Raw genomic sequence first — 26,661 nt, 5'->3', positions numbered from 1 at the left:
ATTGAGACTAGAGGCAACGCAGTCAATTATCCTTTATAAAATTCCCGCTTTCATCTATAAATTATTAATTCCATATACTTCCAATAGAATGTTGAGATCCAATGAACAGCATTTGCTAACGATTCCCTCCCTCAAAATTATTAATACAAGGCGACAATTTATTTTTTCTATTACGGCTCCCCAAGCCTGGAATTCTCTTCCTATTTACAGGGGTTCAAGGAAGGTTTGGATAAGTTCCTGAAGGATAAGGGGATTGAGGGGTACAGATAGAAGCAGAGGTAGGTTATATAAATGGTCAGGAACCACTTCACAGGTGATAGACCTGATGGGCCGCCGCGGGAGCGGACCGCTGGGCGCGATGGACCTCTGGTCTGACCCAGTGGAGGCAATTTCTTATGTTCTTATGTTCTTACTTGAGGGAAAAATACAATTTGGAAAAATTTAAGAGTAAATTGAAGAGTTTTCTTTTTAAAGACGCCTTTGAAAATTAGTTATCCAGTCAATTTTTAATCTGACTCTATTATTTTATTGAAGCTTTTTAACTTCACCCCCCCCCCATGTTTTTTCCCTGAATGTCTCGCTTTCTGTTAAATAACTTGTAGTTCCTTTTCTTTTCCCTCCTGTTTTTAGTTTTGTCAAGTTTGTTAATAGTCCCGTAGGACTTCGTTTTTGTCATGCATTGTTTTGTTTCCCCAACACTGTATTTTTTATTATGTACATCGCTTAGAATCAAGATTAAGCGATTAATCAAAATTTTATTAAACTTGAAACTATAATAAAACCCTAAGCGCGCATGCACGCTTAGGAGACTGTGATTCCTGACAGCGTGCTGTGTCCTTCCGTGGCCGTATTCTATTTGTGGCGTGTGACCCACGCGCTGCAAATAGAATATGGCCAAGGAATGACACAGCTTGAGGCTTGGAGCGGCTTGTGGCAGCCCCCCGAAAGCAAGAGTCAGTGATGCTCTGCAGCACGTCCCCTGTGGGGAAGCAGAGTGGGGCTCGCAGGTGCAGGTTGTGCCAGATGAGGTGATCGGGTCGTTCCTTCTGCTCCCCTCCTTGGAGTGTGCTGTGCGGGCCGTGCACGTGGACCCGGAGGCACGTGGACCCGGCTCTGCCACCACTCAGGTGCACCAAGAGTGGAACAGGGTTCCTGGGCAGCCGAGCGCAGTCTCCTGGTGGCCGCAGCCTCATCAGCCGCCGGTCCTCCTCCCAGGGGAGAGGTAAAACAAAGGGAGAAGGGCTGCTGCAGGACAGGGGGAGCAGGCAAGGGGTGGTGGTAGACAGCCGAGGAAAGAGAGAGACAGAAAAAAAGAAAGACAGACACACACATCTATTCTAGCACCCGTTAATGTAACGGGCTTAAAGACAAAATATGTGACATATGCAGGAAAAGAGTGTAGGGCCAACACTCAAGCAAAGTGCCTATGTGCAAAGTTTTCAGGTTCTATGCACAGAAATGTTAGAAGCAAACCTGTGGACAATGAATGTGAAAAAGCACTTCTTGTTACAAGTAAAAATGCACGAGGCATGCAATATACAGCTTGTATTAGAAACAGTCATGCACATAGGCTATGTTATTGCATCCAAAGGAGAACTGTATGTTCATGATTAGGAGGAATCTCGCTCTAGAGGTAAAGACTGTTGCGCCTGCCTCATTGTACTGAATTAATTCAAAATGTTTACGTTTCATGATCATTTTAACTTTGGGGAAGAACCAGAAGTCGCACAGTGCCAGATCCACTGAATAAGTTGGATGAGGACACACCATAATGTTTTTGACATAAATTACCATACTAGAAGCGATGTGCGACATGGAGCATTGTCAGGATGGGGGATGAAACTGTTTGCCCATTTCTCAGGTCACACTCACTCGCCTCATATTCAAATCTGTTGCTAAAATGTTTTGAACAGAACCATAACAGATGTTCAGATCCTCAGAAATTTCCCTGACAGCCAATCATCTGTTTGATTGAATCATTTTGCTTACTCCTTCAACATTCTCTTGAGTTTTTGATGTTGAAGAATGTCCCAATCTCTCTTCATATTCAACGGATCCACAACCATTATGAAATTGCTCAAACCACTTGTAAACCGTCTTCATGGTCACCGCAACATCACCATAAACTAATTTTAACATTTTGAGATCCTTTTACGAAGGCGCGTTAACGGTTTAACGTGCATAATAGCGCACGCTAAACTGCCGGCTGCGCTAGCCGCTACCGCCTCCTCTTGAGAAGGCAGTAGTTTTTAGGCTAACGCAGGGGTTAGCACATGATTAAAAGTTGCGCGCGCTAAAGCCGCTAACGCGGCTTCGTAAAAGGAGCCCTTTGTGTGTTTCTTTAGCATTGTTTTGCAGTTTGAAACAAAATTTCATGTTCATGATCCATGGTTTAAAGCATACCTTCTCTCAACTGTAGCTCATAACCAACCGACTGCACCAAACAAGTTGAAACTTATCACATACTCCTACTAAGGTTTGACGCGCCGTTTCCCATACTGAAGATCCATGCCTTTCCACTGGATGGCGCTTGACAGCAGCATTCACCATATTTTTTTTATCACACCGTGTATTATCAATACCATATCATTTATTAGAGGGTGATACAATACCATATCATTTATTAGAGGGGCTAATATAAAAAGCCACCTCTCATAGTTTCTTCAATACACTGAAGCAGCTTCACTTCATCATAGCCCCTCCCTGCATATTTGAAAGCAAAAAATGTCTCCAAATATGTCAAAAGGAGCACTAATGTTTCTAAATGGTAGTTCATAAGAATGTCCATACAAGAGGCCGCTGAAAAGTTCTCAGCCCAACCAACAAAGTTGGGGCAGTCTCCATCAAGGGCTAAACACTTAGTCCAGCGATTTTCCACTTTTTTTCATTCCATCGGAAAAATACAGAACACAAAAAGTGGAAAATTGCTGGAGTAAGTGTATAGCCCTTGATGGAGACTGCCCCAACTTTGTTGGTTGGGCTAAGAATTTTTCAGTAGCCAAAGTTACATAAAATCATTTTTTGATCAACTTTTGGAAAAGTTTGAATATACTTCATTCTCCCCAAATAAGGTATCATAAGAATTATTCAACTGAGCTGACATTGGTAGGTGTTATTACTTTTATTAGGACCCATATTGACCAGGATAAGTCAGTGATCCTTATTTCTCTGAATTTATCCTATGCAATTGATTTGGTTGACCGTGAACTCCTATTGGCAAAATTATCTATCATATGATTGACACAAATTGTATTGGTCTGGTTTCAATCACATCTTTCTTCACGTCCATATGTATTTTCTTGGAAGGATGGTCTTTACCTGTTTCTTGTGGGGTTCCACAGGGCTCCATACTGGTGCCTATGCTTTTAAATATTTTTCTCTCTCCATTGTTGATGTTCAATCTTTAGGATTAATTACTTTTGTTCATGCAAACGACATTCAGATTTTGAGTGTCACTGATATTTCTTCCTCTACATCTATACTTTGATTATTTTGAATCACAAAATGGATCAAATTGCACAATGGTTAAACAATCACAAGCTGAACCTGAATATAATTAAATCTAAAGCATTGCTATTTGGGTAATTTTCCACCCGTTAGCGTCAGTCCCATTTACTATGGATAGTTCTTGGCTAGAAATTGTTACATTACTAAGAATACTTGGGAGTACAATTTGACAGTTCTTTAAATATTCAGTCTCATATTTCACCTCTGGTTCAGAACTTTTTTTTTTTAGATTAAAACAATTACATTCAATTCACTCTCTTTTGACACAGGATGCTATACGTAAGCTTCTTCATTCCTTTGTGATGAGAACTTGGATTGCTGTAATTCACTTTTATTTGGTGTTCTTAAGTACTTACAGCTAATTCAGAACACTGCTGTTATATACTATTGGGTGCTGCTCCTCAAGATCATACTACTCCCCTATTAAAGCAAGAACATTGGGGGTGTTCCGTTGGGTTCTGGCACTTAGTTACAGTATAATCACTAGGGATGACTGGGTGGAGGGAGGTGGAGTGGCCTTCTTCGGAGCTCATAAGAGTCCAGGGCCTCAAGGTGCCATTCCACCGACTCTGGCCTCGCTTGCCATGAGCAGAATTGGCGGGGGGAGGGGGGAGTCTGTTGATGTTAATCCTTAACTGTTGATGCTTGTTATAGTGTTGAGGAAGATGCTTCATTGTTTGTTGCTGTGAACCCTTCTATGCCATTGTTTTGCTTACTCTGTTGTTTGCATCAATAAAATTGTTTGAACCGTAAAGCAAGAACATTGGTTATCAGTATCAGCAAGACTTTCTTATATGATTTTGCTGTTGTTTTTTTAAGCTTCAGCTTACTGGAACACATAATTTTTAAACCAGTATTTAGCGCCTTATACTTCACCTCAACTGCTTAAATCCTCGCAGCTAGATTTGCTTATTGTTCCGTCAATCCACCTAGTCCACGTGGGACGTATGCATTCTGCAATTTTTTTCAGTTGTGGCTCCTTATTTATGGAATGATATTCACACAAAAAAAATTTGCTTACAAATTTTAAATGTAGTTTAAAAAAATTTTTTTTTTTCAGATCTCTTACTCATATACTGAATAACTGATGCCTACTTCAAAGTCTGAAATTGGCTGGGTGGCAGATGGCCATCTATGAAATTATTATTTTTATAACTATCCTTTTATATAATGATGTATTCTTTTCTATGATTTTAAGTTGTAAACCACTCAGATGGCAATGTTGATGGAAGGTAAATCAAAGTTAGACATAAACTTGGAAACAGGATTATTGTCACAGTTCTGTCAATTGTATCTTCTGATATTTAATCAGCTATAATCACTTAGCTTTGATACTTCCATTACAAAAGTCAATGAGGCTTTTTAAATCATGGTCTTACTATACAGTATAGACTAGAGTATCAAGGATCAGCTGGTTTAGGGATGCCAAATAAAAACACATCTGTATCCCTTGCAATTTTCTCTGGACTGTGGACTACACTAGTGATTTCGAGGGCTTGTGTGCTTTAGGGTGTTCCTGTGGTTTGGCATTCAATATATTGCATAAAATCTAAAGATGTGCAGCCTTGATAAGTCTGAAAGATAAGCTGGATTAGGTAAAATACTGAATAATAGACAAAACCTTATTCAATTACATTTTAAATAAGCTGTGTTCCTATGAGCATCGGAGCTAATACCACCTTGGCCAGCAATAAAAAAGCCTAATGCAGCTTTGTAAAAGGGGGAGTAATTTTGGATCTAATTTCTCTTCCTCCCCCTTTCACCTACTTTCTTTTTTTTTCTCAGAGTTGGTACTTAATTATTGATTTTAATTTTTCAAAAGCTACTGTGGTATTTCAATAGCTTCCTGTCCCTTGGCTCAGAAATGTTTCTTTTCTCATTATATGGGCATTAGCACTAGAATAGATTTCAAATTTAGATAATATTTAATGTAAAAAGTAAAATGACTATGGAAATTGGAGAGCCAGTACTGAATTTCATTTTGCCATAGCTACGTCTTGCTGCCTTCTCTTTCTCATTGTCACCTGTGGCACTTTGGTGTTTAATAAGTGCAGAGCATTTCTCACAGTCGTGACACTTGTATTGTTTCTCTCTTGTATGGATTCGCTGGTGCTTAATGACACTAGATAGATCCGTGAAGCTTTTCTCACAGTACACACGTATGTATGGTCTCTCCCTAGTATGTGTTCTTTTGTGTCTGATGAAGCTTGAACTGTCACTGAAACTTTTCTCACAGTCAGAACACTTATAAGGTTTCTCTTCTATGTGTGTTCTCATGTGTACAGTAAGGTGAGAACTTTTAATGAAGCCCTTTTCACAGTAAGTGCATTTATATGGTCTCTCCCCTGTGTGGGTTCTCTTATGCTTAATGAGAGTTGAGCTGTCGCCAAAGCATTTTTCACAATATGCACATTTGTATGGCCTTTCACCCGTATGGGTTCTCTTGTGTTCATTAAGATGTGAGCTTCTATGGAAGCATTTTTCACAGTCAGGGCATTTATATGGTCTCTTCCCAGTGTGTGTTCTCTTATGCAAGATAAAATGTGAACTGTCACTGAAGCTTTTTATACATTCTGTACATTTATATGGTCTTTCCCCTGTGTGTGTTCTTTGGTGTGTAATAAGACATGATTTGTGGCCAAAGGTTTTTTCACATTCTGTACACTGGTCTCTCTCCTGTGTGAATCCTGTAATGGGTGATCAAGCTTGATTTGTGACAAAAGTTCTTATCACAGTCTTTACACTGAAATGGTTTCTCTCTAGTATGGTTTCTCCTTTTGATAATCCAATGTGGGCTTTCAATAGAGCTTTTTTCAGCATTTTCATGCACCTGTTGTTGCCTCTGTACATGAGCTTTCTGATGATTTAGAAATGTGGAACTGTGACAAAAAGTTCTCTCACACTCAGTACAATCATATTTTCCATTTTTATTCAGGGGCCTCTGGAAGATGAATCTTTCTATATCTATGTCTGAAGTTTTCTCTCTGCAGACTCCTAGTTGCATAGTTTGTTTTATGGCTTCCTTTTGGTAGTCACTGGCTTTCTTCAGCTTACGTTCTGCAGGGTGCCCTTGATGCCTCCTTGATTTGTAGAGCTGTTTGCAGCTGTCTGAACAGAGTGCAACATTCCTTTTAAGTTTTCTCTTTAATCTCAGATTTTTTGAACATTGTTTCTGATTTTTAACCTTGATTGGGTTCATGGCTTTATCCTCTATTGAAATAAAGGACAAGTTAGTATTTGTCAAGTGCTAAAAAAGAGATTATGTACTTACCTAGTAAGCTCTTTTCCAGTAGATAGGTGAGACATTTTAGACAGATGGGTAGTGTCCCCATGGCCACATCCATCTGCAGAAGAAATCCACTCCGGATTTTTTCTCTGTAACTCTGCAGTACTTCACTATACTCTCTAGCTCTACCTACAGTGAGCAACCAAATGAACATGAAGTAGAGACATCCATGGCAATCAAGTTCAGCAACAACTGTTCTGCTTAAGGATTAACATGAGAACATCAACTGCAAACAGCCAACAAAGACTTCAAAGGAGCTCAGAAACTACTCCAGCAGAAAACGTAACATATATACAGTATTCTTCCCAGTCCCCAAGGGCTGACAGGCATCCAAGAAACAACTTGGAGAAGCATAAACAGACTGAGACAGTAGGCAGGCGCAAGAAGGACAGTATGGGAGTCTAGAATGTCTCATCTATCTACTGGAAAAGAGCTTACCAGGGTAAGTACATTATCTCTTTTTCCAGTGCAACAAATGAGACATTCTAAACAGATGGGATGTAGAAAAGCAGTCCCCGAAAAGCTAGGGCAGGCTTGCTGCGCTGGCCCATAAGGCCGAGGACCCAAAGACACATCCATTCTGTAAAACTTGGCAAACATATGTAGAAAGGACCATGTTGCTGCCCTGCAGATCTCGTCAGGAGAGACAGCTCTAGCTTCGGCCCAAGAAGAATGCGCCTTAACAGAAACAGGAGACCATTTCCCAGAAAGAACATAGGCTGACAAAATGGCCCTACGAATCCTTCTGGAAATCATGGCCTTGGACGCAGGAACGCCCCTCTTAACAGAATGAGTCAGCATAAACAGATGGTCAGAGTGATGAAATTTGTTAGTGACCACCAGGTAGCGAAGAAGCATTCTGCACACATCCAATTTCTTCAAAAGTTGATCTTGCATCTTGGAACCAGTAGGCTGAAAAGCAGGTAAACATACTTTCTGTAAATGACCGATCGTACCATCTCCATGCGAAAACTTGGAACCTTGATAGCCGCATTCACGTGCTGAAGATCCAGAATAGGCCTTCAATCTTTGGAGCCTTTCTTTGGCACGATAATGTATATAGAATATCTGCCTGAGTCCAAGAGTTTGGGTTGCACCGGCTCTATAGCTTGAATATCCAGCAAGCATTGAACAGTGGGTTGAACCTTGAGTGCTTTGTCCAGCCACCCCATGGGAGAGTCCACAAACCAGTCTGTCAAAGGTCAGGCAAATTCCAGCTTGTAGCTTGACCGAATAATGTCCAAGATCCACTGGTCAGATGAAATGTGAATCCAGGCAGGACAGGAACGCTGCCTCCTATCCCTCTGCCTGGTGTCATTGCATCTTTTTGGAAGAGGGTGCAGGGCAGGAGGCGGAAGGCTGAAACCACCTGTAGCTGGCATACCTGGGCTGGGAGCCTTGGGAAAATCTCTGTGACTTGGCACTCACATATGGTTTAGATCGCCTGAAGCCATGAAAATTAGAGCGACCAGAACCTCTAGAAGTCCTGGGTCTGCTGACAGGCAGGGTCTTAGGGCAACAGTCTACCATAGAATTTATGAGGTCATCGAGGCCCTTGCCAAACAAAAACTGCTCCTTAAAGGGAAGTCTAGCCAAAATAGCCTTGGAAGTGGAATCATTAGCCCATTATCTGATCCAGAGCATTCTGGCAAAGATGCTGGCGTACTCCAGCATCTTTGCCAAAACCAACAGAAGGTCATAAAATGCGTCAGCAACATAGTATGATCCAGCCAAAAGAAGTTGAGGATGAGGATACACAGCCTCACTCTCCAGCGTGCGCAGTCGTGAGAGACAGGTGCATGTGACAAAGGATGCTGTTGAAACAGCCTTTATGCCTAAAGCAGCTGCATCAAAAAGTCTCCAAAGGACCACATTAACACGGCGATCCTGCATATCTTTAAGCACCACACCACCTTCACTGGGTAGAGAGGTGTGCTTAGTCACCCGCACAACCAAAGAATCCACCCTAGGCTGACCCAGAAGCTGTTGGCACTCCTGTGCTAGAGGATACAACCGAGACATGGTCCTCGCTATCTTAAGAGCACCTTCCGGAGAATCAAATTGCTCTAAAATCAGAATGCTCATATCAGGGTGCTATGAAAAGGTGGAAGACTGCAAGCGCACACCACAAAGTCAGGAAGACGAATAAAATAATAAAGAAGAGAAAGCAGAACAACACACTCCTGCTGGCACATGTGCAGAAAGAAAAAACTGTAGATGGAGCTAGTGAGCACAGTGAAAAAAACCAGCAGAGGCACAGAGAAAAAATCCAAAGTGGATTCCTTCTGCAGATGGCACACGGCCATGGGGACACTACCCATCTGTCTAATGCAGGGGTTTCCAAAGTCCCTCCTCGAGGGCGGAATCCAGTCAGGTTTTCGGGACTTCCCCAATGAATATGCAAGAGATCTATGTGCATGTACTGCTTTCAATGCATATTCATTGGGGAAATACCAAAAACCTGACTGGATTCGGCCCTCGAGGAGGGACTTTGGAGACCCCTGGTCTAATGTGTCACCTATTGCACTAGAATTATCAATGAACACATTATTACAATCAGACAGAAACAACAAAACATGCAGAGCTGCTGGGATTGTCCTGAGTAACCATAGATAAACAATCTCATAGACATAGGTGATTATAAATAGGCGTGGAGTTGATTGCTTAGTATTTCAAGGTACTAACTCTACAACTTTTAGGAAAGCTCAATGTATCAGGACACATCCTCCAGCATGCAGTTTTCCCACACACAAACCCTTTAATTTCTACATTACTACGTGTTCAGCCCTGGCTTAGTCCAGCTTCACCACTTGTTCTTGTCAGACTGTGGATGTGATGTGCTCTAGAATTAAGTAAAACCTAGCCTATGAACTAAGCCTGCCTACACCACCTCATGAAAGGGAAGGGGCTGCTTTAGGAGCCAAGACAGTAGAAATACTGACTGGTGGGCAGTTCATTGCTCTTTGCTACATAACCTAACATATTTACAAGGAGATAACCTTCCGTGGCTGAAACTAAACTAATAACTCTTTAACACTTGTTATCTGCTGCAATCATGAGTGGGGTAGGAAGTAGGGGAATTTGTAGGAAAGACAGTCACTGAAAGAAAGTGTAGTATACAGAGAACAGACAGTCAGTACAAGTCAGTTTCTCCATAGCTTCCTCCTGAGCTATAAAGAATACGGGCGTAAATCATGGCTCCTAATAGGGATGTGTGCAGGCAAAAAGATTTTGGTTAGTTTATATTTTTCTCTGATTTTGGGGTGGGTTTTTTTTCAGTTAATTTCACACATTCATTTTAATAGTGATTTTTAAATATGCACTAAGGCCCAGATTCCATAAATGGCACTGTCAGCGACAACTGCCTAAGAAACGGCCGCCAATAGCGTGTTAATCATGCAACAAGGCCTTCATTTTCGGCACCTATCTTTCATGTGATTCGCAGCTATGGAGGTGCATTAGCCATGCCTACACTGGAGTTAGGCATAAAATAAACTGCTTCTGTAGCCGCAATGCAGGTGCCGATAGGCACTTATATTTTTCTTTTAAAACCGTTATTAAACAGTTTATAGAATATGGGCCTAAGTGTTTTAATACACACAATAGAGGGGGCCTTTTACAAAGTTGCGGTAAATGCACTGAAGCCCAAAGTAATTGAATGGGCTTCTATAAATTTACCATGGCAGCATTGCTACCACAGCTAGCAAAATGGACCCTAGACATTTTAAGACACACTAACCAAATGAATATTGACCATTCTGAGGAGCTATTGGACAGAAGGTACCAACTGAATCTATGTGTTCACTTACACTGCAATAGAGCAGATATTTGGAGTATTAAAAGTCACTTTAGGTATCTGGATCATTCAGGTGAAGCCTTTCAATACATTCCACTTAGGGTGAAATTGATCAAGCAGCATTAAGGTTTAATGCACTTTAATTAATATGTGTTAAGGGAACTACAGCATGTTAAACACTAAGGCCCTGATACTATAAATGAAGCCTAAAGTTAGGCACCTAGATTGGTGTGCCTAGCCGATCTAAACACCTGAACTTAATTTTTTAATTGGCTTAATCGGTGCTGTTAATTGAAAGCACCATTAAAAAGTCATTAAAAAATTAATTAGCTGGTAGGCACCTACTCGGTAAGCACCTATTCTGAAGCGTCTACTAGGAAAAAGGTATGGTTAGGGGTAGATTGAGGGTGTATTTTGGGCATGGTTTGACTTAGGCACCACCAGTAGGCGCACTCATTTAGACCAAAAAACACTAGTTTAAATGAGAGTGCACTGAAGGATTCAACGCCTACCGGTGTCTAAGACCGCTTAGATGCCACTAGGCGCCATTCTATAAATGGCACCTAGCAGATGATTGATAATTGCGCTCAATGGCGCCTAAAAGCTGATAGGTATAAAATGAGCTTTAGAATTTAGTGCTGATAATTCCCTTAACATGCGTTAAAAGTACATTAAGCCTTAATGTTGCTTGATGAATTCCCTCCTAAGTGTGGCTATGATGATGTTCACCTGTTGCACTGTTTATACCACTGCAGTAAGGTACTATATTAAAGCCAACTTAATCCCCCACCTCCCACTGGATGCCCACTGTGCCTTTGCTAGATTTAAGGATACCATCATGGGGAGGAGGCACAGTTAGACCAGAAGCAAAGTAATATGAGGGGGCTGCTGAAAAGTTCTCAGCCCAGCCAGCAAAGGTGGGGCAGTCTCCATCGAGGTCCAGCGATTTTCCACTTTTTTTCATTCCGTATTTTTCCGATGGAACAAAAAAAATGGAAAACCATTGGACTAAATATATAGCCCTTGATGGAGACTGCTCCAACTTTGTTGGTAGGGCTGAGAACTTTTCAGTGGCCCCTCATAAGGGATTACTTCTTCTTTAAGTGGCATCAAAATGGGGAAGAAATTTCTCTTTTATTGTACTTTTTATTCCCTCTTAGCTAAATTTACTTTCTTTTCCTCTAATACATGGCTTCCTCTACTGGCCTTCTACTGACTCCCTTTTAAACATGAAAAATAAGCTTTTACATAAAAAACAAACTGTTAGAAATGAAATCAAGGATCCTTAAAAGCTTTTAACAGGCTTGTTTGATGACAAAACAGCCCTCTATAGAAAACATTACACAATCTCTGATGCAGTATATGCCTGGGGACAGATACCCTATGGGTTATCAAATACTTCTTTGCAGATCTCCCATTCAGCTTGACTACATGCCATATTTCTCTTTTGAAAAAAAAGACACCAATGTTCTTATTTATTTACATTTTATTACATGCCTTAATAACCAAATACCATGTATTACTTATAGTTCCTATGAAATAAATTTACCCAAAAATGCATTTCTAACCAAAGTTTCAAAGATTTAAACCTGCTTTAAAACACTAATGTAAAATGTCAAATAAATGCACATAATGTGAATGCATTCTATGAAAGGACAACCCTAAAGTTCATACAGAATGGTGTGATTTTCTGTAAAATGCTAACATCTATTTAATGTTCTGCAGGGCTTGTTTTCATGGGCAGTCACAAAGTTTTTGAAAACTTAAAAGTACAAATACACTTTTACCAGGCTCCATTGATAACATCACCCATTTATGTGAGAATATGCTGCCTGCTTCTCCTAGGATAACTTAACATACCATATTTTTCACTCCATAAGATGCACTTTCCCCCCCCACAAAAAAAAAAATGGGTGGAAATAAGGCTGCGTCTTATGCAGCAAATATATCACATACACCCTCCCCCGGTGGTACCTTTAAATTGTGGTGGTCGCTGGATGGCTGCCTCCTTATTATGTTGGGGCCAGTGGCGCACAAGTGCACTTTTGCCTGGGCCTGTGAGACTTCATCGGGCAACATGGGAGATTAGCATTCGGGATGCTCTCAGCTGACACAGACTACCGCAGACATCTAGGAGGCACAGCCCAGCAGGCTGGGGATGGTGGCAGAGAGGGGAAAAAAGCTTATCAACGCTAGCGATCCCAGCAACGCAGACTCCACCCGAAGGGGAGGCAGCGCGCAACAGTTGTCATCGGCCTCTGAGCCTTCAAACTTAGTGGCCGCCAGCGTGGAAGAGAGCAGGGGAGAGGCCAGTGCTTCATTGACTCCGAAGGGGGACTGATTGCTGAAACAGCTGGAGTCGGCATCCCCCAGAAAGAAAACAGAAGCATTTTCAGCCGATTTAGTTTACAGTCGACAGCGTTTCCTTGGCCTTGCGCTGAGCAGATCTACCGGTAATTTCAAGCTGGACTTAAATGGGCCTTATTTGACTGTTAATTTTTATTTATTTTGGTTTCGTTGTCACCCATTATGATTTAATTTTGATCTAATGACATTTCTTAGAGTTTTTTGTAAATCTTTATTGTGATCTTATTTTTTTCCTTTTCACAGCATACAACTGTTGGTTCTTACTCTCCACCAGTTTCTCCCACACTAGGCATTCTACTTATCCTTCGGAAGCAGGGTTTATTGCTTTAATACTGGGGAGGGGGTTGGTTCTCATCTTCATTCTTTCCGTTTTATTTCATTTATGTTTTATTGTTCTATTACTGTTATCGTATATATTTCCTACCGCTGGCCCCAATATAATCAGCAGGCAGCGGTTCAGCGACCACCACAATTTAAAGGTACCACTGGGGGGAGGGGGGCTGGGATGGAATTTATAGGCGCCTGGGATGGAATTTAAAGGTGCCGGGTATATATTAGTATACAATTTGGTTCAGAATATAATTTTTCTTATTTTCCTCCTCTAAATCTAGGGTGCGTCTTATGGTCAAGTGTGTCTTATGGAGCGAAAAATGTGGTATATGGTTTTAAAAATCCTGTGCCTCTGCATAGATAAGAAGCCCCTCTGTGCCAGGCTTAATTATATACCCCTTGGAAGCCTGCAGGAAGAATCAAGAGGACAAAAGAGCTGCACATGTTCAGTTTAGTGTGCCCTAGTAAAGGAACATGCTATATAACCAACACATATTGGAGTTTCCATCCATGAGAATACTACAAGTATGCTATTTCTGATTTTTCTTTTACTGAAACCATACTACAAAACATGGCACCTACAGTTCTCTGCTGGGCAAAGCATAGAGATCCTGCAACTCCTTTAGTGAAACTTCACTTGCTCCCTATACCTTACAAATTAAAAATCCTAACCTTTACTCAGAGGCTGGTTTGCCTTGGTGAATAGCCTTATCTAGCTTCCATTATTATCCCCTATACCCCATCTCATTGTCTTCGTTGAATGGAGTGGAGGAATGGCCTAGTGGTTAGGTCTGCAGCCTCAGCACCCTGAGGTTGTAGGTTCAAACCAGTGATGCTCCTTGTGACCTTGGGCAACTCACTTAACACTCCATTGCCCCAGGTACATTAGTCAGATTGTGAGCCCACTGGGACAGATAGGGAGAAATACTTGAGTACCTGAATGTAAACCACTTACCGTATTTTTCACTCCATAAGACGCACTTTTTTTCTCCCCCAAAGTGGGTGGAAATGTTGGTGCATCTTATGGAGTGAATGTAACACCCCCCTCCCCTCGTACCTTCCAAATTTCCAAAACAGTGACATTTTTGTCAGAGCTGCGCGCAGTAGCAGCATGCTGGCCTCCCTCGTGGATCGAGGCTCCGTTGGGCTTAAGGGCGCACGGAGACAGGCAGCTACTAACTGGCCAGGAGAAGCGTGCGGCTAAGGAGTGGTATTGGAAAGTTTGCCGATTTGATGGAGGTCAGCAATGGGGAGAATGATGTTTGACTTGCCGGGTTGAGAGTGATGAATCGTGAGGAGCTTGGAGGGTGTGCGTCGATGGAGGAGGCGGCTTGCGGGAGCGTCCTGCATACTGTCGAGGGCACAGTCTTTCAATGTTGCCACGAAGACCAGTGATGGGGAGCAGCTAGCACCTGCAGCTGATGGAGCCAGAGACGAGGGTGTTGGATGCAAATGCAGCATACAGCCCTCATGGAAACAGCTGACAGTTGAGACAGCCCACCTTCTCTCCTTGACCTTCTACCTTCGGCCGTTGGGCCCTTCCTGCATCTGCCTCCTTGCCTTCAGCTGCTTCAGGACCTGTCACTGGCGATTGAGCCAACATTCCAGAGATCTGCTGAGCTGCTTAATTAACTGATTTAAATTACTCTCCGTTTATTTTTATTTATTTATTTTTTCTTCTTCTTAAATTTGTTTTTGTTTTTATTTATTATTTTATTTTTATTTCATACAATTTTTTTCCTATGTTTATGATTCTCTTCCTGTTCTCTTCTTCTTCTTCTATATTCGGTCTTAATATTGTCTATTCTTTTTCCCTTATTTGCCTTGGAAGCCTTCGCTTTCCGCTCACATTCTTCTCTGTCAGGCCCTGCATTTTCCTGGGCACTGGGAGATGGGAATCTCCGGGCAGCAGCAACGGGGCTCTATCAAGTTCATCCCGAGTCTGACCGAGTGCTTGAGGAGGAGCGAGAAGCCGTGAACCGGGTCCACAGTGATCGCTGCTTCTCAGAGCTGGTATGAAGGAGGCATGGCAACCAATGCTCCAGGAGCTCCTGACTTTGCTTAGTAGTGGATTATATCATTTATAGCCAGGCTTTAATTGGTAGCAAGAAGTATTGTCAGAAAGCAGGGCTGCTTTAAGGTTCTTCTCCAGACATGGGATTGTGTCCCTGCACTAAAGACTAGTTTGGCCAAACTTGGGAAGAGGTACAGTAACTGCTTTATATTACAAAAAAGTGTGGGCACTCCTGCATTAGGGTTTGATTAGCTGCATCTCCTGTTGGTCCAACATAGCCTGGTAGGGCAGGGATGGAAGGGGATTGGGTGCAGAGCCTGGTATATATTAGTACACAATTTGGTTCAGAATGCTTTTTTTTCTTGTTTTCCTCCTCTAAATCTAGGGTGCATCTTATGGTCAGGTGCGTCTTATAGAATGAAAAATACGGTAGGCTATGGTATATAAATACTAAAACAAATAAATAAATCAGCTAGAAATAGTGCCTTCTTTTTTCTTTCACCTTCTCTCTGGAACTCTCTACCACATTCCCTTATATAGCCCTCTTACACTAACTTTCGTTCAGCTCTTAAGGCTCACTTATTTCACTTCACCTTTGCAACCACTTAATTTTAACACTGATCATTGGTGAACCGATGATATGGCAACCCCCTCTACTCCTGTAAAATTTCCTATGGCATTGCCCTGGATGAATGTTGAAGTTCCTTTCACTACTTTTATATGTCTGTGAACCGATCAGAGTTGTGATCAAAGGGGGTGGGTGGATAATAGTAAGTAACAATAAATAATAAATGGTAAATCATTTTGGCTTTTCAAAAATCTTAAGTTTTTTTTACAAGTGCACACAAAAATTGGTCTGTGCAGGTTTTACTGTATAAGTCCCAACATAAATTAAATTTCATTCCTCATCTAGAAGTTACTTCATAACTTTATACATGTATTTTTGCTATGAACCTACCTAAGGATTATTACTAAAGTTTTTTCTGTTGAGGCTGCACTGGATCTGCACCACATCAGTAACTGTTTCTTACCTCGGATGGAGTGATTAATAACTTTGCTTCTTTTCAAGTCCCAAGGATCACTGAGCCCTGGTGGTTCTTCTTCTTCAATCCATGATATAATGTTAGGTTTGATGGCTACATATCCTATACATCAGGGACATATACAGGTGACCTAATTAATACAGATACTTTCCAGCCAAGCTCCTCTTTGCTTCATCAGCTCTTGCATTACACAGACTATAACAGGGATAAGTACCATTAGTTCCATCTAGTCTGCCCACTCTAGTAACCTCCTGCTGCATTCGATAGACCCCCTCATTTCTTTGCAACTAGGGATCTTATGTGCTTATATCATGCTCTCTTGAATTTGGAAGTTGTGATGCAGAACCCTTCTTAAAGGGAAAAGTATATTTGCTACAGAAAAAAAAGATCTTTCCTTCTTTTCAGTACCATCGCCTTAGGAACATCGAAACAGAGAACATGTAACCAGATAAAGACTGTATGTAGTGCACCTATTTACACCTCCTGTTCAGCTTTACAATCCTTTCCTTTCCTTCAAAGATCTTTGTTCTCTGTCAAGCTTTCTTTATATTCTAATATTGTCCTCTTCTCCACTCCCTTTTCTGTAAAACAGTTTTTCTTTAGGTTACTCCTCAGCCTATCTCCTTTCATCTTTCTCCCATGACTTTAATTTTAGACTCTGCTTCCTTAACCACGTTAGAATCAGGTTGCTGGAGCTAACCTCTGAAAACAGAGTAGCTTAACTAGAATCTGGGGGAAAGCCAACAGTTGCTCAGGAGTATATGGTTCAGAGTAAGGTCTCTTAAAGAACTACTGATTAAATGCAGCTTAGAATATCCTGATATGAAAGGTTATGAGAAAATCTGAAATAGTCTAGGATTTTTAAAAACAGAATAGACAGAAAAGCATTATTACTCACCTGTAATAGATGTTTTCTGTAGAAAGCAGGATTGCTAAGGCACAGAAGTTTTGTGACACTATCTGATAGCACCAGGACAAAATTGCTCTCCCAGAGATCAGAACTTAATATAGCGGACTGCTGTGCACGATGGACCACTGGTCTGACCTAGCAGCGGCAATTATTATGTTCTTATGTGTGGCCCTTCCAGTGAACAGCTGTCTCCACAGTTCCTCAGTTAGTTCTTTCGGGAAGATAGGTAGGATTTGTGTCTTATTATTCCTGCAGTATGCAGAAAACAGTATTTATTCCACTGACAAGCAGGATTCAGAAGGGCGCACAAGTGGCTTATTTTATATGCCTTCATTGTTAGCTGAAATATTTTTGGTGGGGGGGGGGACAAAAACCGTAATTCTCGTGCGATCCTAACTCTATATTTTGTATGTTACACGTGTAACTAGATTTCCGGTGGAGACAAGAAGTACTCTGGAAATGCTGATAATATTGACTCTCTATCTCAGTGGTCTCAAACTCGCGGGGCCGGGGGCCATATGTGGCCCGTCAGGTAGTATGTTTATCATAAGCACAAAAGTAAAATAAAACAGTTTCCTGATCATATGTCTCTTTAGCTATTAAACTATTCTTTTTTCTGAGGCCCTCCAAGTACCTACAAATCCAAAATGTGGCCCTGCATACCCGGAATGAAGAGGTATGGCCATTAGGAAAAAGGAGTTATTGATGCCCCTGTATAAGACTCTGGTGAGACCTCATTTTGAATATTGTGTACAATTCTGGAGACCATGCGTTCAAAAAAATATAAAAAGGATGGAGGTCCAGAGGAAGGTTACTTAAATGGTTTCTTGAGAAGAGGACAAACTAATGCATGTTTCCAAATCAAACGAATGGCGTCTTCTTGAAGACTTCGGTGAAACAATGGCAGAAGAAAAGGAGTCAATTTAGATGATAATTTCTTAACCAGAGAAGCTGGCTAGAGGTCAGAGGCAGGGGAGGGAGGGTTGAGAGATGCAATACAGCGTAATAGAGCAGCAGAGTCTGGAAGGTTGAATGATGTCCAAGATGAGGGACAATATGATGAAGGTAACATTGGCAATTGTGACACGCAGAATGCTGACGCACGCAAAAAACACTCCAAAAGGACTGCCACAACCTAAACTAGAAACCACAAGAAGGCAGAATAGTCAAAAGGTTCAGGAGGGGCCACTCAGGGACCAAACTGAACACCCCACGTGGTACAACGTGACAATGGACAGGAAAATACCCTATAATAGGTGCCTTCAGTATGAGCGAGCAGCGACGGGAGACAAGCTCCAACGCTTCACAAGTCAGGTAGAGGTAACATACCCCCACCCGCACACCATCACAGGGCACCCGATGTGTGCAATAAATCAAAGGTGAAAAATATCACAAATCAAATAATTAAATAAATAAACTGCAGTGAAAAACCAAGTGAAACCACAGAGTGGCCCCAGCCTGAACCAAGTCAGCCGACTCCCCAACAAAAATAAAAAATGACAAACTTAGCTGAATGAAGTCAACAACTCTGGGTCCCTGAGTGGCCCCCTCCTGAACCTTTTGACTATTCTGCCTTCTTGTGGTTTCTACGCAGAATGCTGAAGCAACATCCTACGTTAGGCCATTTTGAGTTAGCTGCGCACTAGCACCTAACACAGCTTAGTAAAAGGGTTCTTGACTGAGCTGTTTAGGGTCCAGGAAATAAAAGTATTTACCATTTAGCAAAATATAACAATGATAAGGAAATTTTAGATTAAAGCTACCCCCTACAGCCAGAACTCGATTTAAGACCCATGAATTCTAGGCACATTACTGGGTAGCTCTGACATCTGTCTTCCCCTTTTTCTCCTCCTATGGTCTGGAATCTTTATCCTCTCCTTCCCACAGTCTGGTATCTCTCCCTTTCTCTCCTCTGCATCGTTCATTTTTAAAAAAATTCTTTATTCATTTTTAAAGCTTTAAATAAGTGAAATACAGGAAAAATCATTGTACACTGATTTGGAAGCATGCATTAGTTCGTCCTCTTCTCAAGAAACCACACCTGGACCAATCTATGCCCTCAAGCTTCCATCCGGTTTTCAATCTGCCTTTCACTCTTCCCCCCTTTTGTAGTCTGGCATCTCTCTGTCTTTCCCTTCTCCTCCCCCTGCCTTAGTCTGGAATCTCTCACTCCTTCCTTTCCCTGGTCTGGCATCTCTCTCTTCTCTTCTCCTCCCCTTACCCATTCAGTGGTTTGACATCTCTCCCCTTCCTCCCTCCCATGAACTGGCATCTCTCCTTCCCTTCCCCCTCCCATGGTTTGGCATCTCTGTCTGCCCCTTCCCTCCCAGTCCAGAATCTCTCTTACCCTCCCCATGCTATTCCCCTCCCCCCCACCCCCGTCGGGATCTGGTGCTTGCTCACTGTTCTTCCCAGCAGCGCTGCTATAACTTTTCGGGCATGAGTGAAGTAAACACACTGCCTTCGGTGACCCAGAAGCTTTCTCTCTGCTACTGCTTCCCACCTATGCAGGGACAGGAAGCAGTAGCAGAGGAAAATCTTCCAGGTCGCCAATGTCAGCATATTTACTTCACTCACACCGCCAGCTGTCTGAAGAGTTAGAGCAGCCGCTGGGAATGAGAATGGTGAGCAAACAATGGATCTCGGGGGCGGGGGAGGGGACTCCAGAAAGAAGCAGGAGCCACCCAGAAGGTCTCTGTGGTCTACCCAGAAGGTCAACGCATGTCTTGCAATGAAGACCACTGCTGTAGGGTTACTAGATATCTGGTTTTCCCTTGACAAAAGTAGTAAAATACCATCTGGACTCCCGACAGAGTCCTCAAAAAGAGGACATGTTTGGGGAAACCCGGATATCTGGGAACCCTCTGTGTGCTCATCACAGAACTAGACTTCTGGAAGGGTATAGCTGGAATACATCTGAATGATCCCATTCCCCACCTATAGCAGCTGAACTCACCTGAGGCCCTTGGACTGAATCCAGTTGCCTCTGCTGCTCCCAGGAAATCTCTTTATTTGGCTCCTCAATCCCTCACTCAGTCTGCCAGTCTCATTTACTAATTTATTTCTCTGCATTGACATAGCCAGCCTAGAGGAAATAGTTAACTTTGTCTCCAATCACCTAACCATCAGAGCAACAGATCCCTTTGATGTTCCTCTACAACCCTCTTTAGGGAATTTCCCCCAAAACCAGCCTGTTCAGGGCCTGTTATATTTCCCTCCAAAAAAACACAGGAGGAGACTTCTGGGAGAGATAAAGGGGAAGAGGAAGTGGGGAGGTTTTGTCTTCTTACAGTTTTAAAATAAAAAGACAAAAATGAATTTGGGGAAGAAAGTTTCATTTAGTTTGAAAATGAAATTAACCTTTTTGTTGTGTTTGTCATTTAATTTTCAAATAAATGTAGATCTCTAGAAACATAAGGAAGGAAGGGGAGGAGGAATGGAAGAGAAAAGGAGATCACTGAAGGTGAACACAACAACCAAAAGGAAAATGGAAATGAGAACAAACAAAAAAATACAAAGAGAAATGAAGAACGAAGATGCATAAGAAGGAAAAGAAAATAAGTGCTAAAAAAGAGTCAGTAGAAAGGTAGAATTGGAGGCTGAAATAAGGAATGCCGACCTAGATGTGGTGGCAATATCTGAAACTTGGTTCACGGACTCACATGGGTGGGATATGGCTATACCGGGCTACAATCTACTTCGTCAGGACAGAGAGGGCAGGTTAGGAGGGGGGGGGGGGGGGTAGCTCTATACATTAAAGAGGACATCAAAACCACCAGGATCACAGATGTCAAGTACACCGGGGAGTCCCTCTGGGTAAACCTGGCAAGAGGCAGAGAAAAATGCCTGTATCTAGGTGTGGTATACAGACCCCCAAGACAACTGGAAGACATGGACGCAGAATTAATTGAAGACATAGAGAATATCACTCTACGAGGAGAAGCTGTACTGCTAGGGGACTTCAATATGCCTGATGCAGACTGGAACTCATTTTCAGCGACAACCAGCGGTAGCAGGAGGCTCTTAACCTCCATAAAGGGAGCACATCTCAAACAAATGGTAACGGAGCCCACTAGGGCCCAGGCGATCCTCGACCTGATACTCACCAACGGGGAAAGAGTCTCAGAGGTCTCAGTAGGAGATACGCTAGCCTCAAGCGACCACAACATAGTATGGTTCAACCTTAGGAAAGGCTTCCCTAGATCAAACACGAAAACAAAGGTACTCAATTTCCGAGGCACAGACTTCGCACGCATGGGAGATTTCGTCCATCGAATGCTGCAGGACCAAGCGGAGACCGATGATGTAGGAGCTAAGTGGTTAACACTGAAATCAACCATACATGAAGCAACTAGCCGCTTCATAAAATCAGTAAATAAACGACAAAGAAACAATAAACCCCAATGGTTCACCGCGGAGATCTCGCACCTCATTAAGGAGAAGAAAAAAGCGTTTCTCTCCTACAAGCGCACGGAGAAAAGAGAGGCAAAGGTAGAATATAGGACCAGTTCTACAGCGGTCAAAATGGCAGTTAGGGAGGCAAAACTTCGAGTGGAAGAAATTCTGGCAAAAAACATTAAAAAGGGGGACAAATCCTTCTTCAGGTATATTAGTGACAGAAAAAGGAACACAGGTGGGATAGTACGCCTTAGAAGACGGGATGGAAGTTACGTGGAAGCAGATTCCGATAAAGCCGAACTACTGAATGAATACTTCTGCTCAGTCTTCACCTGTGAGGCACCGGGACACGGTCCGCAGTTGAATGCAACACAAAGCACAGAAGACCCGTTTCAGAATTTTGAGTTCACACCAGGTGAAGTTTACAGTGAACTGGCAAGACTCAAGGTGAACAAAGCCATGGGGCCAGACAATTTGCATCCAAGAGTGCTCAGAGAATTGAGCGATGTCCTGGCGAAACATTTGGCTGAGCTATTCAATCTCTCCCTAAGTAAGGGGAAAGTTCCCCTGGACTGGAAATTAACTAATGTTGTTCCTCTGCATAAAAAGAGTTGCAGGGCAGAGGCTGCGAATTATAGACCAGTGAGTCTCACATCAATAGTGTGCAAACTCATGGAAACACTAATTAAAAGCAAATTGGACACGATCTTGAATGAAGGGAATCTTCGGGATCCCAGTCAGCATGGATTCACCAAGGGTAGGTCCTGCCAATCCAATCACATCAGCTTCTTTGACTGGGTAACAAGAAAGTTGGACTTGGGAGAGTCTTTGGACGTCGTGTACCTGGACTTCAGTAAAGCTTTTGACAGTGTCCCACACCGCAGGCTGCTAAGCAAGATGGAATCGATGGGGTTAGGAGAGACACTAACTGCATGGGTCAATGATTGGCTGAGTGGCATACTTCAGAGGGTGGTGGTTAATGGTACCCTCTCTAAAACATCGGAGGTGACCAGTGGAGTGCCGCAGGGCTCGGTCCTGGGTCCACTCCTTTTCAACATATTCATAGGGGATCTGACTCAAGGGCTTCAAGGTAAAATAACACTATTCGCCGATGACGCCAAACTATGTAATATAGTAAGTGAATGCAGTTTACAGAATTATATGGCGCAGGACCTGCTTACATTGGAAAGTTGGTCCTCAACCTGGCAGCTAGGCTTCAATGCTAAGAAATGTAAGGTCATGCACCTTGGAAGCAGAAATCCATGCAGGACGTACTTCTTGAACGGAGAAACTTTAACTAGGACTTCAGCAGAACGAGATTTAGGAGTAATCATCAGTGCAGACATGAAAACTGCCAATCAAGTGGAGAAGGCTTCATCTAAGGCAAGGCAGATATTGAGTTGTATCAATAGAAGTTTCGTCAGCCGAAAGCCTGAAGTCATAATGACGTTGTACAGGGCCATGGTGAGACCTCATCTGGAGTACTGTGTGCAATTCTGGAGGCCACATTACAGTAAAGATGTGCGCAGAATTGAATCGGTTCAGCGGACGGCCACCAGGATGATCTCGGGGCTCAAGGGTCTCTCGTACGAAGAGAGACTGAACTAATTGCAGCTCTATACTCTTGAGGAACGTAGGGAGAGGGGAGACATGATCGAAACATTTAAGTACCTCACGGGACGTGTCGAAGTGGAAGATGATATTTTCTTTCTCAAGGGACCCTCGGCCACAAGAGGGCACCCGCTCAAACTCAGGGGCGGAAAATTTCATGGCGACACCAGAAAGTATTTCTTCACAGAGAGAGTGGTTGATCATTGGAACAAGCTTCCAGTGCAGGTGATCGAGGCAGACAGCGTGCCAGACTTTAAGAATAAATGGGATACCCATGTGGGATCCCTACGAGGGTCAAGATAAGGAAATTGGGTCATTAGGGCATAGACAGGGGGTGGGTAAGCAGAGTGGGCAGACTTGATGGGCTGTAGCCCTTTTCTGCCGTCATCTTCTATGTTTCTATATAGTGGGCACCCTATATCTACTTGGGCTTTGTACGCCCCTGATTATCTTTCCCTAGCTTGCAGCCCCTCCATTATTTTGATAATTAAACTTAACAATCATGATCATTACACATAAATTCTATACAAATGAAGATTGAATTACTTGCTAATTATTTTTTGAGTTTGTGTGGGCATCAAGGTACTGTATATTGTTTTGCTTTGATTGCAGCTGCTTCTTTGCTGCCCCAAAAAAATAGCTGCCCTAGGCGATCTAGTCTTGTCTAATGATGGGAAGCGGTAAAATGCGGACCTCATGGACATTACAGCATGAGGTCCACGTTTTACCCCTTCCCCTGTTTCAGTTCTGTCTATGCTTTTCTTTCTTTCAGCAGGAGCTATTTTAGCCAAGGCCAGAACAATCATTAGAGGGAAGGGGTAAAACGCTGACCTCATGGACCTTGCGGATCTAAAACCGCACATCCTTAAAAATCTGAGGTTTGTGCCACTTGTAGTTTCTGGCTCTGACAGACCTCTATGACAATTTAGCTCTGATGGATCCTAATGCTTTTCCCTCCCTATGCTGAGACTAGCGGCAAAACTTTTGCCCTGAGGTCTGTGCCACTTTTAGTCTCAGCATAGGGAGGGAAAAGCATTAGGATCTGTCAGCACTAAAATGTCATAGAGGTCTTTTGGAGCCAGAGACTAAAAGTGGCGCGGACCTCAGATTTTTAAGGATGTGCAGTTCAGATCCATGAGGTCTGCGAGGTCAGATGCACTGCAGAACTTTGCACACATTTTTTAACCGCCCCCCCCCCAAAAAAAAAACAAAAAAAAACCCCAGCTATTTGCTATCCAGTGTCATATCGCAGGGGCTCTCGGAATCAGCGCTGAAGGAGAGATCTGGAGGAAGGGGTGATCTTGCTAATTAGCAAATGCCTTGGAACGCGCTTCCAGAGGGAGTGATAGGACAAGATACGGTACTGGAGTTCAAGAAGGGATTGGACAATTTTCTGAAGGAAAAGGGGATAGAAGGGTATAGAAAGAGGGTTACTACTACACAGGTCCTGGACTTGATGGGCGGCCGCGTGAGCAGACTGCTGGGCATGATGGACCTCAGGTCTGACCAAGCAGAGGCACTGCTTATGTTCTTATGCGCCTCCTCCCTCCTTAGCCACTAGGGAAGGCAGAGTTGGGGGCCTGAGCTGAGCGTGCAGGAAAAACGGTGGAATAAGCTAAAAGGTGGACTTGTCAATGCACGGACTTCAGATTTTTAAGGACGTGCAGTTTTAGATCCACGAGGTCTGTAAGGTCCATGAGATCCGCGTTTTACCCCTTCCTCTGAAACAGATAGAAAATGGAAAGGGGCACAAAAAAGTTCTTTGAATCCTACATATTTTGCAGCAACAAAAATTAAAGCATGTGAAGTATCAGGAACTAATCTATGTTGAAAGTATATTATTATGATTTTCTTGGTGGACAGTCCCCTTACCATTACCTTCCCTGCCCCCTCCCCTGGAAATGAGCTCCTCACTCACTAATTATGCCAAGCTACAGGGAACAAGTGCCCCAGAATCACTCACCAAAAATCTGGCAACCTTATTTACTACTGCACCTTGAACCTTTCTGTATTACAGGACTCAAGACAAGGTAAAATCAGAAAACTAAAATGTGGCGGGTTTTGTCAGTGGATGGAGCTGCAGGAAGCCCCTTTTGTGAGTTCTGTGTTGGTGAATTGTATTGGTCGGTAGGTGGGGCAAGGGATTCCTTGTTTTCAGAGAAGGCAGATGCTGAATCAGCCCTCACAAAGCTGCTAAGTACACAGCCTAGAGCTTTATATTCTTGCCATCTGAAGAGGGGGGGGGGGGGGGGGGGGGGGGGGGAAGAAAGCTCTTTGTCTCTATCAATCCCCCAGTGCCCGGAAGTTGCGGCTGGGACTGAAAAGGAGAGGATTCTCAGCACAGCAGAAAGAAAAATGTCTGAGCCAGATTCTGATCAGGTGAGAATCATCTTGAGGTTTAGATAACAAATGAAACAGCTGTGGCTCATATTTAGATCAAAAGGACTTCTTTTTTTAAAATAGAGAGCCAAGAGGAAAACAGCTTTAAATAGGAGCCGTTGCCTGGTTTCCTTCCCAGGCAGGGGAAGAACAAAACCAGGAATGTGCATACTTAGTTCATATGGATAACATCTTTAAGGAGGAAGGTCCTACACAGGCTGATTCAGATGGGCTGAATTCAAACCCTCTGAACTGTTACCTAGTTGAATTCTTACTTACCTAGAACTGGATTGCTATTGTATACCTCTGGGTAGAGCATTTTTAATGGAAATTCATGCAAAAATACATTAATTTTGCAGTGATTTTCAAGCTGTCTGCTTTCTGGATTAGATTGTGCCTACTCAGTTCTTGTATGGAAAGTGCAGTGAATCTCTGTCTGCCGGATGGTTACTAGTGGGGGAAGGGTTGCTGCAGAACATGTGATTGCAAATTCATTAATGCAGGGGATTTATAATGTGCTCATTCACTGTGGTTGGAGTACAACTGTTCTGTATCTTTTACCAATGAGTAATGAAATGTAAAGCAGAAATGGTGGGGTTCCCTATCAGAGGGCTGCATTGTGTAGCTAGTCCATTTATTTTACTGACTTTTGAAGCCTGATTTTGTATAAAGCATCTAGGTTGGAAATAGAAAACTAGATTATTTAAATGGTGCCGAACTTTGGGTACCCCAAAAAATGCACACAGTATTATTCTATAAATGGCACTTAGAAATGGGCACCATTTATAGAATAGTGTTCAGCGCTAGGATCTGTGCCCAACTTTTGGGCATGAGGATTTACATAGCTGAAACCTAGTGCAGTATAAATCCTTGCATGCAAATTAGGTGGAGATCCTCTGTTGTACAGCGCTGCATGCATCTGGTAGTGCTTTAAAAATAATAAATAGTAGTATTGTAGTGCATCTTTAGTGAACACTCCTGACCCACCACCCATGCCACTCCCATGGCCTTGTCACCTTT

At 42.7% G+C, this 26,661-nt stretch overlaps 1 protein-coding gene across 3 annotated transcripts in view; it reads left to right on the top strand.

Annotated features, from left to right (window-relative positions):
* Positions 1-26,661, top strand: part of LOC117360807 (zinc finger protein 883-like) — an 86,103-nt gene that overhangs the window by 45,387 nt on the left and 14,055 nt on the right. For 2 of the 3 annotated variants that reach the window (XM_033945212.1, XM_033945211.1), the window contains exon 1: positions 25,524-25,641. The exons of the other annotated variant lie outside the window; for it this stretch is intronic. In XM_033945212.1, the coding sequence (XP_033801103.1) occupies positions 25,618-25,641 (24 nt within the window). In that variant the 5' untranslated portion in view covers positions 25,524-25,617. Of the gene's footprint in view, positions 1-25,523; positions 25,642-26,661 lie in introns of those variants that run through there. 3 annotated transcript variants of the gene reach the window in all.

The sequence above is a fragment of the Geotrypetes seraphini genome, chromosome 5, assembly GCF_902459505.1.
Source record: "Geotrypetes seraphini chromosome 5, aGeoSer1.1, whole genome shotgun sequence".
NCBI lineage: Eukaryota > Metazoa > Chordata > Amphibia > Gymnophiona > Dermophiidae > Geotrypetes > Geotrypetes seraphini.
This window is presented reverse-complemented; position numbering and strand designations above follow the sequence as displayed.